This window comes from Protopterus annectens, chromosome 11.part0 (assembly GCF_019279795.1).
Source record: "Protopterus annectens isolate FY-2018-M chromosome 11.part0, PAN1.0, whole genome shotgun sequence".
Classification (NCBI taxonomy): Eukaryota; Metazoa; Chordata; order Ceratodontiformes; family Protopteridae; genus Protopterus; species Protopterus annectens.
The window spans coordinates 1,135,979,273-1,135,996,290 of record NC_056745.1 but is presented as its reverse complement, the minus strand read 5'-3'; the positions used below and the strand labels follow the sequence as shown (position 1 = coordinate 1,135,996,290).

The 17,018-nt window shown below is 38.4% G+C and overlaps 1 protein-coding gene across 2 annotated transcripts in view; it reads right to left on the bottom strand.

The window, feature by feature from the left end:
• Positions 1–17,018, bottom strand: part of SULT4A1 (sulfotransferase family 4A member 1) — a 344,339-nt gene that overhangs the window by 43,821 nt on the left and 283,500 nt on the right. For both annotated transcript variants that reach the window (XM_044088492.1, XR_006366990.1), the window contains exon 6: positions 10,759–10,897. In XM_044088492.1, coding sequence (XP_043944427.1) covers positions 10,759–10,897 — 139 coding nt within the window. The remainder of the gene's footprint in view (positions 1–10,758; positions 10,898–17,018) is intronic.

The following is a 17,018-nucleotide window of genomic DNA, read 5'->3' as shown; positions in this document are numbered from 1 at the left end:
CTGACTAGCTCTGTCCCACTGATACTTAACTGAATGGGTGCATGAAGCTGCTTCTCTCTCTCTTTCTTCCTAAAGGTATCAGCCTGCCTCACTCTCCCTGTGGATTCTTCCTCATCCCAAATTGTCCATATTGCTTTAAAATGCAGATTTTTTCTACTATTACATCAAGGGTCAAATCAGGGATTGCAGCCACAGGATGTAGCAGTGTTCTCAACACTATTTGAATCTCTAAATTTATAAGAGGGTATTATTTATTATCAACATGAACGTGAATTACATCCTCTTTTTGTTCCTTGCTAATCTTATGCTTATGTATCAGTGGACCCCCCCCCATCTTGACAAGGGTAATCATGCTTCCAGAGTCTATCAGAGCTTGAACTTCCCTTTCCTCTAGGTATATAACATACTTTACTAGCTTGGTTGTAACACAATGGCATAATACTGTCTCAGTTACTAAACCTGAGTTTTTTTTCATACTATAGAGGGACAATTTTATCAGTAATGTGCATTTCAGTTTTCCCATTTCTACTACTAGTACTCTCTTCAGTATTAAAAGCACATTTAGCATTGTGACCCACCCACATTACAAAAAACAACACATGACTTGCTGCTTTTTGTTTCATGGAAGATAGCACATTTCTTACTGCAGTTTTAGACAAAGAAGCACTGTCATTAACTAATAAGCACTCTAGTAAAATTAATAGTTTATGATAGTTCTTGCAGTGATTTTGCAATATCCACTTTATTATATTACTAGGAAGAACTCTTTTACACCAGTCTACTACTAACATTTCTAACATGCATCTGTGCTCTTACTAGTTTGCCTGCATTAAAAGACCAGTTATAAAATGTCATTGCTTGTAATGTGGAGGATATTCTAGCCCTTGTCAGAAATCCGTTTTTAACTTTTTCATAGTTGAAGTAATCAATTCCTTTCCATATCTGTATATATTTTTTCACATTTCTGGATCCCTGACCATCAGCTAATCTCAGGGAATCTATTCATCCATTTGGTCTGCCAAACCTGATTTGTCCTCTGTTGGACAAGCATTGACCCATTTTGGGTCAGTGAGGAGATTAATGCACCTTGGACAAAGTTCTATTGATTCCAAGGAGTACTTCTACCAGCAGCCACTCAGCAACCCCCTGTGAATGGGGTCATGAAATGAGCATCAATGTTGCTGTACCCCTTATGTTTCAAGGGTCTACTGTTGTCATGACTGCCCTGTCCACCCCCACGTAACATACATACTTTTCCCCCAGTCTTTACCAATGATTGCACCACAATGAATGTGTCGCCACTGAGGTCCCTTCCTTTTCAGAATGGTCATGTCCATCTTTCCTGCCTGCTCCATCAAGCACTGGAGTTACTAAATGAGCCCATCTTCTACTGTGGTTAGGGCTTTATTGATCTGCTCCACTGACACAGACTCACCATACACATTTTCTTATGTCAGTTGAGATGACTGGATTTTTGTTCCATCTGCTCAAAAGCCATTAGGTAAGATATCAGGTCATCCTCCTTGGTTATATTTTCATTGCAGACACATTCTTGAAGTTAACAGCTACACTAGCCATTGCAGCCATTGTTCCTGCAGCTGTACCAGCTTCTGTTTAGTATCTACTTTTGACTTAACAAGCATTTTCAATAAGCGTCCATGACTGGTGTTGTCAAGCAAACAGCAGAAGAAACAATCCAGCAGCAAAAATGTTTCCGGATAGCAAGAGCAACAGTTACATAGTGAATCAGTATCCCAAAATATACTGCATTTGGGCCTCAAGGTATTGTGTGGCGTAGTACATGGCAAATCCTTCTCCAGCTGCCCTAGTATACATCACCGATATAAGCCCAAGGAATTACTGGAGGCACCATTTTTTAGAAAATACAGTTTTCTTTAATAATCCATAGAGTACGTCAAAATACTAGCTCATGTGGTTTGCATTTCAAAATGAAAATATAACAGTACCTTTATTTACTATCCACTAACTATGCACAATCCCATACAGCACCTCCAGGAAAGTCTTTCAGAAGTCCTTGGCTGTAGGCTTAAACAATGTTCCATATCCAACTTTATTTTCCAGGGGATTCCTTCAGGTATATCCACAAGTTAGCCTCAACTGGGTGGTCACAGTCCACACCTCATGCTCACCACTTCTGAACCTAGAAATGAGTAATAAACATTCTTCCTTGCTACTTGTAGGCTACCTATTTTGTGTAGTATAAATGTACTTGGTAAATGGGTAGATGGGCTGGTTCAATGACCTTTTCAAGCAGCAACCTGGATACTATGGCAAAAGTAAAAGATAAAACACACACATGAAGTATATACAGTACTGTGAAACAAAGCACACTGGTCACACAAGAGATAAATGAGAACAGCATAATGAAATACAGAGCAGCAGACACACATTATATATTTTCTGCAACAGAAAATACATTTAGCACAACACAGGTTGAGTAAAAAGCATAGTACGTTTCTTACAAAGAAGAAAAAGTGGAAAACAATGAGAATCTTATGTACAAAGTTTAACAGCAGCAAATTACTGAAGTCTACTAACAGTATATTATATATATATATATATATCTATGTATATATGGGTCCCCTACAGAAGAACGACAGCTGAAAAGACTGAAACCCACATAACCGACACAACATGGTCGACAATCAAAATACCGACAATGGGGAAATGGTATGTCTCCGTAGTGCAGAATGAAAGATTTCCATTCCTGCACTGTAGTGTGATCTCGGAGTTGGTATATTAAAGTTACGGGGGGTGGGGGGTGCAGGGGGCATAGCCCCCCCTGCTAGCGCAAAAATAGAAATTGTATTTTTTGTTTTTGTGCAGTAATTACGTTATTAGTGTTTCGACTGTCAATCATGTGGTGCCAGCTATGTGGGTGTGTTTTACGCTGTTGTTCTCGTGTAGGTGATATATATATATATATATATATATATATATATATATATATATATATATATACACACACACAACACACACACACACACACGTGTGTGTGGGTGTGTGTGTGTGTGTGTGCAAAATGAATGAAAATCAACACTGGGGGTTGAAAGGTGGTCGGGGTTCTGATGAAGGCTAATTGTGGGTGGTTTTGTTGCTACTCATTTTACTTTAGCATTTACATTCTACATTCTTGTAAGGGTGTACACAAAGACCCTTCTTGAATTCTGGAAGAGAGGTTTCAGACTTTACCAAAGACAGAAGTTTTGAGTGTGACTCAATTTGGAAAAAGTGCATTTACCAATAACAGTTTTAAAAGGGGTCTTGCTTAGGGTAGTCATATCTTCTGGCTGTTTCTTAAGGAGCACACTTGGTCTCTAACAGAAAGTTTTCTTTTTAAACATGAGCAGTAGCCCTGTTTAAAATTTTAAAAAGTACACCAAGTAGGATAGTTGATCTTTCTGTAGCTGGTAACCAGTTTCGTCTCTTGAAGAGATTATTGTGGTGAGAGTCAGAGCTGATTCATGGTCAAATGAGGCCCTAGGCAGGGGAAGGGACTGCACACCTCCAGCCAGCCATACCAATATTCCATTACTTTCTGTCTCTTTACAATTGCCATAAAACAGTGTTCAACCCCATCAGTAGGAGTACTATTTTGTTCTTTTACTTACATAATGATCAGAGATTTGGTTTTCATTTAAAAACCTTTATTAATAATTTTGTAGCAGAAATAATGAAAGTAATTGATGAATAAAACAAAACACTCACATTGAAAACAGACTTAGCATGAACAGCAAAAACAAACTCCTCCTCTTTTGAAACTCACATTCATTGAGAATGTATCTGGCAACCCATTAAACTGCAAGAGATGTGCTGGAATTCATAGTCAAATATAAAGTGAAAGCACTGATTATAGGCTATCTGAAGGGTGCAGGAATTCAAAAGATAAATGTGTGATGCAGCTTTGGACAACCTAATGGGCACAAGTGATCTCTTTTCAGGAGCAATCTAGGAGGATTGTATAGTGAAGTGTCTTGGTCAGATTTCCATTCTAGGCACAGACTGAGTGAATCAAACCCTGCACTACAGGAAGCAGTTCATTAACAACTCATAGCATACTCATGTGCATTAAATACCACACACAATTTATCCAAACACAGCCCATGCCACACCCATATGCCTGCAAAAAAAGTTAAATTAAAAATGTATTCATAGCTAATATCTTAAAATTAAACTTGTAGACTTCATAGTGCCCAGCTTATTAACAACCGAATAATAAACACACTCAACAGTCAACCAAACAAGGAGACCAAGGATTCTACCCAAAGAATGCTTCATATGTAGATGCTCCCGTTTACTACAGTTCTTTCCCTAACTATTTTAAGATGCAGACACACAAACACACCGCTATGTTGCTTCTCCAACACTAGTTCTGAAGTATACCACCTCCCATTTCCTCCATGCCACAAGACACGCACACATGCGCCCGCACGCACGCACACATGCACCCGCACACACACACACACACACACACACACACACACACACACACACACACACACACACGTTGCTTTGCTAAAAGTTTTTGAAACCTTCTCAGATTATCATAAGCTACTCCCCTAAAATTCACACTCCTGCTACTGATTTAGATGAGCATATGACACACTATTTGAAGATTATCAATATCCATACCTCAAAAGTAATGAATGTGTCTCTAATTCTCCAGATTAACTGACACCATCCCTTTAAACAAACTACACCACTATTTTGAACTTCAAAAAATCCAACTATATTAAGAGTTTAAACTGTACCTTCTAAATCAAAGTGTTCCACCTTAATGGAATCTAAAATGCTGAAAGTAATCAAAATCTGTTGGATAAAATGTTTAATCAAAGAGTTTATAGGTTACCAGCAATACTTTCCAACTTGTGCTTTAAGAATCTCATATCAAAACATAGCACCACCCTCCAACTACTTTATCATCAGAAGAAAAATATAATTAAGCAGACACACTATTTGGACACAATGTGCCTAACAGCAATGCCTGCCCTTCCTACCTGTTTCACAGCATGTCTTCTACCTAAAATTTCAGCCATTTTTGGACCCCTTTTCTGGACTTGAAGTGCAAGTCTGTGTTCCAAATAAGGATGTGAAGTAGCTTATTGGGATTGCAGTAAAAGCCAAGTTGAGCTTAGGCGGGCAGAAACAACCAGTGATGCACTCAATGAAATACCAGAGAAGTGAAACAAGCAAGTAAAATGGTTTACATACTCCAGAAGGCTTGTTTCCATTAAGCAAACAAAACAGCTCCCCAAAAGAAGTGAAATGAAGTAAAATAGCTGAAAAAAAGAAAACTCACAAACTCACAAAAATATGTTGCTTTAAAACTGTGGGAAACCTAAGCTTCATTGGCTTAAATGTAGAGCCACAGAGACAATGACAGACAGACTGAGAGAATTCCTGCCGATAAAGAAGTCAAGTGGTACAGACAGCACAGAGCAGTTGCCATTAATCACAGATGGAAGAATGAGACAGAGTTCCCTTCTTCTGGGGTGAGTGAGAAAAAAAATTTTTTTTTTTTTGCATTTGTGGGTCCCTCTGATAGCATCAGGCCCTAGGCAGCTGCCCAGTTACCTTGTTTTAGCTCTGTCCCTGGTGAGAGCAGGAGTCTGCAAGAAGAGTGAATCTGCAGATTTTACTTAATGGTGTCTGTAGTTTTCATGTGTTATAGACTAAATTAAATACCAGGACTAGAAGGCCATATTCCAGTTTGAGGAGATGAACATTTTGGCCTAAGCAATATATTCTACTGGAATGAAAACAAAGCAACTTTTACAGCAGAGTTTTAGAGTTTTAGCTGTGATAGGGCTTTATTTGTGATGTTGTCAGTGTGAGATGAGAAAGTAAAGGCTGAGTCAAGGGAAAGACCAAGGTATTTGCACTCCGTTAATTTGGGAGTAAGATTATTATGGGCGTCCGTAATGATAATCTTGTAAAGGTTATTCAGTTTGCAGTGAGTAGCAAATAGCCTATGGAAAAAAGGTTACAAAAAGTTTTTGCACATGACCATTACCAATGACCTAAGTGGGAAGTACTTACTTTAATGAGTCATATTTAGCTACTGTTTTATGATCGTTGATTATTTTAGTGTTTATGATATAATCATTAAACTTTTTGCCAAGGTAAAAGGAGAGTTTTACATGGATTTCTAAAATACAACTGGATTGTTACTAGTTTGTCATTTTATTATTTTATCTTAGGCTGTTGCTTAATACTTTGAGGAAATCTCTTCTTTTACAGGTACAGATTCTAGCTTTACAGCTCCAGCCAGAGGTTTGCAAAATCTCACATCCACAGGAAGCCTCTTCCAAGGGGGAACACTCCAGCAAAAGAGAAGCCACTCCAGACAAGAATTCTGGTTCCAGAGTCAGTACTGGGAGGACAGATAAAACCAGCTACATCCAGCTTGTACTTTTCAACCTCCTACACAAAGACTGACTCATTCCACATGAATAAGGTGACATTCCATATCACATTATTCAACTTTCATCGCTGAGGTGTGGCTTATCCTAACCTGTCCTGCTGATGCCAAAAGATGCCTATAATGAACTTCAGACTTCATATCTTCTTGACAGTAGCTCCAAGTCCTGTGGTTAAGCAGGGAGAATACTTTACAGACATGACCCAAGTTCCACCATGATGGGATAGAACAACAGAAGAAGACCAGGGATAGTATTCAACAATATAACCTCTTTGTGTACAGCAGACATAATGAAAAGGTTCCCATGAGCCTCTGGTGCTGTTCCGGCTGCATAACAATATTCTGCCTTTGAATTAAGTGACTTTAGTCCATTTCTGCTTTTGAAATAGCCTCTTCATTAGTTTGACCTGTCATCTCTTGTTACTGCAATGATTGTAACCAGCCATCTTGTCCTTTTTAAGTCACAGCACACATGTTTCAGACCAGTAGTCCCTATACATGGTTGCAGTCTCGGTCCCACTGACAAGGAATAAGCATGTAAAACAACCTCTATATGTCATACGTACTGTGTAGAACTGCTCATTGCAAAGTGCCAGTCAGCAATTCTTCTGCTTTCCAAAAAAGTGTGAACATTCTGCCTCAGATGAACAAAACTGTAATCAGAATATTGCAAATGGACATTTGGCTGAAACTCAGCCATTGTGACATGGCAAAAGAACAACTATCCTCATTGACAACATTTACTTTAAGTAGTATGTTTTAGTGTCTCAGAGTATAAAGGAAGGAATTGTGCTTTTTGAATTTTGAGGAGATGTTTGGTATTGGTTATAGGAGATCTGACAGTAACTATACATTTTCACCACTCTGAAGGCAGATGTATATAAGAAAATTTGATGCATATAGTTTTTTTTTTGCATGAAAATAATGAGAAATGGGTAAAAAATATTTATCATTCTAATTTGACAGAGAAAAATATTTGCTATACTCTCTGATCAACTTTAGATATTCTCCCCAGTAGGAATATTCAGGTTCTCTTATCTTTGATTTATCGTTTATGGTATGCTGAGGTTGAAAAACGGCATGTGCTTTTAAATGTTCATGGAAATAAGAACTTCACACAGTGTTGGTCAGGAAAAAGTACAATTGTGTAAGAAAACATGCCATAACAGTAGTTGTTTGAATGATCACTGCTGCAGTAGCCTTAGGGTTATATCCTGCATATGATACAGTAGCTGGCCAGCTTCCAAAGCTTCAGGACACCTTTCACATGCCCAAACCATCAGTTAGCTCAGGCTGAGCTGACCAAAAAGACATATTTGGGCACCAAACCCTTCATAGCTTTCATGCCACCAGAGAGAAGGAAATTAAGGTCTGAATGGGAAATGTTAGGAGCAACAAAAAATAAATGTCAACACCCTTGTATAAACAACACACAAAAAACAAGGGGGCTGGAGGGAGGGGCTAATGTAGCAGTGATCATTTGAACATCTACTGTTATGGTAAGTTTACTTACTCAACTGTAGTATGTTCATCTTATTTATCGCTGATGCAGAAGCCTTAGCTATATGTGTAGATCACCCTAGCTTACTACATTTGGGAGGTGAAAGAAGTAGAGTCCAGGGGCCCCTGGAGAATGGTACTAGCAAGATTACTCTATCTTAGTACATTTGTGAGGTGGGAGAAGTAGAGCCCAGAGGCCCCTGGAGAATGGGTCTAGCAAGATTACCCTAGCTTAGTACATTTGGGAGGTGGGAGAAGTGGAGTCCAGAGTACAGAGAACCAAGCTGCCACTTCTAGAATATTTCTAGAATCCAGCCCTTTCCAAAAAGCCATATATGAGGCCAAGCCCTGGTAGAGTGCACCTTGACCCTGCCTGGGATAACTTTGTTGTGGTGAGCATAACAAAAGGAAATAACCTGAGACAATCATTTGAAAACTGAAAATGCTTTGACACAAGTTGCTCCTTCCTCTTACCTTCACATGAAATGAACAACTGATCCAAAGGTCTGAAATATTTAGTTCTGCCAAGATAGTACCCGAGTTGTCTGTGGACATCCAAGGTATATAGCATCCTTTCTCCCTCTAACTTAGGGAACTCATACATGAACTCCATTTAGTCAGGAACCAACAAGTTGGCTTTGGTTTTAAGACAGGTACATACCAATAGGCACATTATATTGCAGTGCTTTCCAGATGAAGGGTGAACAGAGAGGAATGATGACCTCTTTTGACCAAGAGATGTCCTTAGTTATCAGTTGGGTGAGGCAGAAGGCTTTCCTAATAACAGAGGATATGTTATGATCAAAGGAGGGTTTGTTATATCCACTAAAGTACATAAATCTGAAATGACACTGTTCTTTTTTTTTGGGGGGGGGGGGCTGCTATTTATGTGATAATTGTACAAGAGTTCCTGTTTCCTAAGCTGTGTGATGCTACAAAGTTTAGCATTCAACTTTAGACAAACACCACTAGTTTGTCCATTTTATGGCCTTTTGGAGGATCCAGTTATCTTCAGGAGAGTTGAAGGTGGTGCCAAACTTGCAATCGCCTACAAATAGAGACCTGGGTGTACTACTGGTGATAAGTCTCTTGGGGGATAGTGTGCCATTAACTTTAGCAGAATGGTATCTATCACTGAATCGTATGTTAATCTGGTGGGATACACAGAGATTTACATTTTGTTTGATCACTTTGTCAATTATGGTAGACTGGGATATAGTATCAAAATCCGTTGATAAATGAGGGTAAGCTGTGTGCATGAAGTTACCCCGATCAACTGCTTCTATGACTCTTTCAAAGAAGTCAGCTAGGTTTAATAGGCATGTTCTACCTTTTGCAAATCCAAACTAGTTTAGATTCTAGGGATTGTAGGTTCACAATGTCAATGTTTATGACATCCATATTGGTGCATTCCATCACCTTGCAAATGACGAGTGAGTCTGATAGGTCGACAGCTTCATGGTTGTGTGGTGAGGCCTCCCTGGATCCTGGAAACTTATAGGCCTATCAACCTCATTAGCAAATAGAATATATCAACACGGACCTCTTTTTGTTGTAACTATGCTCTCATCTTTAGCTATTTCAGTGGAGCTACATTTCAGTTTAATAAATTTTTATTTTATGCTGAATGGCTGTCCAATTACTTCCTGATTTCTTGTCATCTGTTCCTGCCTTCTTATGATGCAATTGTAAGGGGGAAGTAGTTTGTAGTAGGAGACATGCTTTTTGCCATCTGCAGTAGATTTCAATGCAAAGTGGCACAAAATGTACCACGATCAATAAGATCAATCAGATCAATCAGTCACTTGGTCAGTCAATCAAACACTAAATCAATGAATAAATAAATGCTCGAGTAAAAAGTAACAAAACCAAAATGTAACAGAGTAAGATTCATATTATGGAGTATAGCTTGGCAAACAGTGCTATAACACAGATATTACACTCTATAATAATTAGTCATCGACCGTGGGATGATTGCTTTTAGGAATACAGGGTATGTGAATCACCTGAATGATGTCTTATACATCAAATGGAGTAGTGATGGAATGAATAAACTGTGCATCAGTGAAGATGAAAATGTGATAAAGATGATGAGAAAAATTCAGTGAAGATGATGATGAATATAACGATGAAGATGAAGATAATGAGTAATTTGTTGAAGGTGAAGTTGATGACAAGGGCTATGGTGATGTGATGAGATGAAGGCTATACTAGCTACCATGAGGATTCTTCCATTTCAAGTTAGACATCAATAGAATCAATTATGACTTAATTCAGTGTTGAAGGAATTCATTGCAGATCACTACAAATGTGGTTTTCCAGTGCTCACTATCATCACCTTTGCTTGTTTTTGGTTTCATATTTGTCTGCAACTTCCTTTACAAAATGATTGCATTCATTTGAAAAAAAATACATATCTGGCTCAGTCTTGAAACAACCATGCCTTTACTATAGTTTCCTTGTGTCAATATTTATGCTTCCAGCAATTAAATACATCAGTATGTTGCTTAAAACCATTGTCTTTACTGTTAAATTTCATGGTCTTAATTAATGAGTGTGTGTGCCACATATTGTGGCATGGCTGAAAAGAATCTCAGCAACAGCTCATTTACAGGATTAGCAAGTAAATATAATCTCAGTAGACCACTCATTGCCTTAGATTAATTTCTGATTAAGAAAATGTCACTGGAACGTACTGTACAACTAGTCACCTCAATGATGACTCTACATTAAAGTTTATTTGTTTGTGTGCTGTCATGTTGAGAGAGTTACTAGTGAAATAGCTGCACATTGAGCCTTGTTTTGCAGTAACGTACCCCTGCCAACAGGAAGTGCTTCTGAGTTACAGCACTGATCAGCGATCTGGAGACAGTGTTCGACAACAAGTTCCAGCTGTGCCTTGTCATAGGCTAGTCCCAGGAATCGTACTAGTTGTTCCACAATCATTCCAAGGTCCTGTAAATGAAATGTAACATTCTTATAAGCACATAGGAATACAGTTTCCTGAATGATCTCCTTCTAGCTATGCAATACATGCATTAATGAACCTAATACATGTAAGAGTAACACTTTTTTAATAACTCCATGTCTGCTGAGTCTCCTCTTCTAAACTCAGTGCCTTTTGTTGACACCTGTACCTACTCTGGAGCTTCCAATCACTAGTAAGACAACCACAGAAATAAGACTTGGGCCTAGTTTTATTCTGAAACCAAGACCACTGGTAACAATTTTATTGAATGCAGATTGCAAGAGATGAAAACACTTGGGTGAGGGATTCAGTGAGTAAAGAAATAATTAAAGCAGAGCTGCACCATATTCCTACCCCCTTCATGGCATGCAGTGATGTTTAATTCAGTTCTTACTCCCTCTTTACCCATCCCTAGTGTCATTCATTTGTATCACTGTCTCTTTTTGTTCAGTAGTTGGAAAGACAGCTTTTACTAAAATGGGTATGGCTTGCTAGAACAAAGTACCAGCTGAAATCTGAAATGATTTTATCATGGAAAGCTTCAAACAAAATTATAGAAACACCTATTTAAAGAAAGTGAATTCAGTATTTCAAAGTCTGTTGGTAATAGTGTAACATACATACAAGAAATACTTCATTCTTACTTTTTAAAGATACCTTCAGAATAGTTAAAGTTTATTTTCTTTAATATATTTCCATACATTATTATTAAATTATATTGTATTATATTTGCAGTAACATATTTTATGTCATGTATTTGTCTTCTGTATTATTATACAATTATTAATTGTGTTTGTATTAAAGAGCTTTTACTGATTTCATAACTTTTTTTCTGCTGATTTCCACTTGTACTGTGGTGTTCTATTTGTGTTCTTTAATGAGGTTGATTCCTAGCTGAAAAGGGTCCTTCAACTAGTCCACCTACCTGCTAATGAAATATTTAAATAACATACATAAATAAAGCCAATATCAAGGTTTCATTGGGTGCTATTTGATACTAATCATAGAGGTCCTCTGTCTCAGAAGTGGAAAGATGCCCTGTTAGAAGCTCACCACCTTTCTCTTGCATCATTTCTAGTGGTGAAGGCAGACAACAGACATTATCTATGCTCCAGGTCAACAGTGTTTAATCTGTGCCACTGGCAGACAAAATGCACCATTCATGTAAAAGGCACACAACTTTCATTACCAGTGCCACAAGCAAATAGTGTGTATAATCCATACTACAGACACATCATTCATGCCACAGACAGCAGAGCACCTCATTCATGCTGCAAGTAAAAGCCCTGGATTATCAATGCCACTTGCAGACAAGGGTGCATAATCCACACTACTGGTAGACAGGATAGGTCAATTTTGCTGCATACGGACAACATGCCTTCATGGTGCCAGGCTAATGGAGGCATGATACCAATATCCCCAATGACAACAGTCCTGAATTGTTTGTTTTCCATTAAGCGACTACAACCTGGGATGAGAGGAAATAGCCCAAGGGAGGGACTGGACAGGCTGCATTTCAATGATGCAGTCCGGAATTTGAGTATACAAAACAGCAGGTGATAAGCTGAATGCACAACACAAATTTCAGTAAGCATAGTAAGCATAAACAATATCTTAAAGCCTTCATAATTACTTCTTTATTTTCTTTTTTTTCTGTGCTTTTTGCCCCCATGTCTGCCAACTATCGAGGGTCATCCCCCCAATGGCACATGACTTCATTCCCTTATCCAGGAATTTTATCCAGGATCATGACAAGAGCTGTCTTGAGGGGCCATTTTTCAGCCAGCAGTGAGGGTTCTTTATGCCCTCACTGGCAGTCACTGAGGGAACAAGTAATAGATTAACCCCACTCCTGGATGGAGAAAATGTACAATCTGTATCACTATGGAGACCCAAAGTGTTTTATCTATACGAGTGCATGCTTCTGTACATCCATGGAAAAAGCAACCATCAGATGGGGGCTTTGTGAACCTAATACCAACCCCCCAGGCCATACATTTGCATTGCAATTCATCTACAAGCAACTTTGGCAGTGTGTATCTGGCTCCTTTCCAGTCTCCCGCCAGAATGGGCACAGCCACCCACTCCTATCCACTCTGTCAGACAGCTGAGCCACTAAGTCTTGGGACCAGTTAGTACTTTGTTTAGTTACCTGCCAGAAATACAGTTATAAACATCATAATGATCCAGTGCCCAACAATGACTTCTCTTCAACAATACATTCCACTCATTCGTCTAATGGCAGAGGTCTTAAAGCAACTGATCTATCATAATCTCTGTGTTTTATACCTAGTTGTGTAGTAGTTATTTTTCTTAATTTAATCCATTATTAAATAGTCTCTTGGTTTTTATACATCCTGTATTTGATTCCAGTTGTTTGTGTTGAAAAGGATGCACACTGATCAGTCCTCTTAGTCAGTTAATGGATGAACTTATACAGTAGCTTAGCTGCTAACTGCAAAATTTGTGAACACATTTCCAAAACCATTTATTATATCACAAAAGAAAATTTACAAGCTCAAGGCTGCAGAAGATATGTACATACATGGGCTTGTATATTTCTGGTATTACCATACTAGCAACTGGGAAAATGCAAACATATTATAGCTAATATTGCTAAGTATTAAAAAGTATATTAACAATTCTAATAACTACAATCTTTCATTTATGGGAACTTAATACTTCTGACATATGCACTATGGTACTACATCTTTCTTGATCTGTCTTTTGAGGTTGAAATACTTCTCAATTATTTGAGAACAGATTTAATAAATTACTCCTGATTTACACTAAGGGTCTACACACTCTGTGTATCAGATAAAAAGATGAGCACAGGCATTGTGAGGACTAGCTAAATTACATTTAACAAGAAGATTATAATAGCCCAAAAGGTTAAGAGTCTTGGCTAGTTGGCAGAAAATCAGAGGTTAGCAGTGCTGAGTTAAGAACTCTCACCAGGGCAGATTCTCTTTATCTTCACCAGCATTCCGAGTTTATTAGCAGTGTATTCAGATTACTCACTAAGTTGGGTCCAACAGTTGCACACAAAGGGGGAGTGATGCTGCTACAAAGACTTGCAAAGTGCAGGCCATCACTGAAATGTTGACTTAGGTCATATTTTACAGCCACTTGCCCATTGCTTGTGCCCTTGCATTTTTGTTTGTTCTCATACGCCTCATTCACACCCTTGTCCCTAGTTTGAAACTCTAACTTTTGTCAGACAACTGGCTTTTGTTTGTATCTCTGCCCCATCCCCTCATTCTTGGCCATAGCCTGCGTTTTTCATGCCCCTGACATTGATTCATGCACTTCCCCTTATCTGAACCACCACCATCTCATTCATGGCTCTGGCTCTTGTTTGTGCCCTGTTCCCAACCCTCATTCATGGTCATAGCCCTTATTTGTGTCACTGTCCCTTGTTTGTTCCTCTACCCATTATTCATGCATCTGCCCTTTGTTTGTACCTCTGCCTCCCCCTATCATTCATGGACATATACTTATGTCTCATTCATGATCCTGCCCCTCATTCATGGACTTGCCCCTTTGTTTATACCTTTACCTCCTTTCATTAATGCCCATGCCTTTTTTTGTTCCTGTCCTATTGTCCCTAGTACATGGATGTAGCCCAGCCATCCATTCAGGTTTCTATTCTCTTTGTAGGCCCTCCAACTTGTTTATGCCTTTGATGCTTATTTGCAGCCTAGTCCATCATTTGTACCCCTGTCCCAATTTTTTCTTGAAAGCCTTTCAGTCTTTTACTTATTTAGTATTTCAGAAACTAGATAACAAGTCTGATCTATGTCTCAGAAATAAAAGTCAGAACTGTTTAAAACCCACTAAAAGTCTGTTTAAAACCAGAGTGCTGCATTACAGCAGAAAAATCTGATGATCATAAATCTGAAGAGAAGGAGAAACTGTCTGATACAGCTAGTAAACATAAGTCAAAGTGGCTGATATTGCTAATAAATATAAGTCTTGCAGACAGAGTGATAAAGCACCTTCAAAAGACTCATGTTAGAAGTGTTTCACAGAAAAAAAATGGAATTTGTGGGGACAATAAATGCGGAATAATGTTCAGAAGGAGGAGTGAGGTTTAAGGGAAGGCAGGAATTAAGCAATTTATGTAATGTAGAACTTCTGATAGTTAAAAAGAAAAAAATGTGTGACAATGTATGATATGGGAAAAAATGTTAATATGGTTTATTTTATTTTCTATTAATATATGTGTTCTATGTCTTATGTGATTATTTAATATGGGTGCTTTAAAAAGGGCAATTCTTGGAGACCATTTCTTGATTTGGCAGTCTTGAACAAATGCATCACTACCAGAATATTCAGAATAATAATTCTGAAGACTTTTCTTCCCTTTTTGGATCTTCAGACATTGATGGTGATCCCTAACAGAGAGGATTACTATTTTTCATTTCTATTTGTCCATTACAAAGGAAATACCTATATTTTCAATTACCCAAATTACATTTTTAGTTTGCTGCTAGGCCATTTGGATTAGCCATTGTCCTGTGAGTGTTTACCTATAGTTTTTATTCATCTGAGAAAACGGTCAGTCAATATTATCTCATCTGTATGAATGTGTAGTAATGTTTCACTCTTTATCCAATTTCATGGTCATCTGTTAATAGTAAAAAACTGTCACAAGCATGTGGGAATTATCACAAATTATTCAAAATCACAAACGCCTCCATGTCTTGGAGCTACAATTCAATTTTTTTGTTATTATTTATTTATTCAATTTGTTAACAGGCTCTAAGTTCCTTTTCACTGGAGTCTCAGGAATCTTTTTTTGTTTTTTTTGCTTTGATCCTTTTCTGACCATCAAGTTTATCCCCAAGCTGCTCTATGGAACCATTTGATTCCCCTGCAGGAAAGCCCTCATTCATTTTCTGGGTTGGAAGGCTGAGCAGACCTGGAGCAATGAAAGCCCTACTTCTCCTGCACACTCCCCTGAAGGGGTAGATATGCAGCAGGCCTTACAATAGGCAATCACTCCTCCTTGTTACATGATTAATTGGCCATGCCTTCTTGTGTGATCATTGGTCTCTGCCAGAGATTCTATAGACTATCTCCGGAGCATACACCCCTCCCTTGAAGACACCAGGCTTACGTACCATGATTCCTCTTCTCCTCTATGCCAGCTCCAACAGGCACCCGAGCCTCTACGCCAGCTCCAACAGGCACCTGAGCCTCTACGCCAGCTCCAACAGGGACCTGAGCCACTAATCAAACTGGTGTTACCTGAACTGTAGTAAATGATTTATCTCTGTATGCCAATGATGCTAGTGGAGTCTTGGACATCTGCCTCCCACAGGTACAGGTCACAGATATAAACTGCTTCATGTTTTACATGTGGTGAGCAACATTAGAAAGTAGAAGGCAGTATGTTATGGCTTAAATATCCCTGTGTATCTTGATGGTTCATGCAAGATGATACACATGAGAAACACCTAAGTGGCTGCTAAAGAAAATACTTTTCTGTTAACGGGGCAGCAGGCAAATGTTCAGTTGATGTCAAGTTATTGCTTTGTTAAAGCTAGAAAAAATGAAGTAATTATTGCTTTTTTAAAGTTAGAAAGTTCCTCGAATAACAAGTTTTGTATTTTGTATTAGTATGCACTTTGTAAAGGTTACGAAGACTGAAGCTCAAATGTCTGTCATCATTTAGTTATTTAAATCCTCAAGGATTTACCCGAAAACCACAATTTTTAGGATGAACACACCAAAAACACGAGGACTGAAGAGTGAAGCTAAAATGTCTGTCATCCTTTGCTTATTTAAATCCTGAACGATTTACCCAAATACCACAAATTTTATGATGAACACACCAAAAACACGAGGCAAAAACCTGGATGGTTGAGAGGCTTCAACTAGGAAATTCGTAGCATGGATAAACGTGCTATTTTACTTATTGAAAAGTAATTGTAATGAGTTAATAAGATTCAGTTCTATTTAACATTTCATTACCCCTTCAGTGAGGGACATGAAGTTTAAAATCCCCAGAAGAGGAATGCTCCTCGCAATGACGTATGTTTGAGAGGTATGCTCACCAGGCTGTATTGCTAAGAGGCAGTGAGTAGATAAACGCCAAGGCCT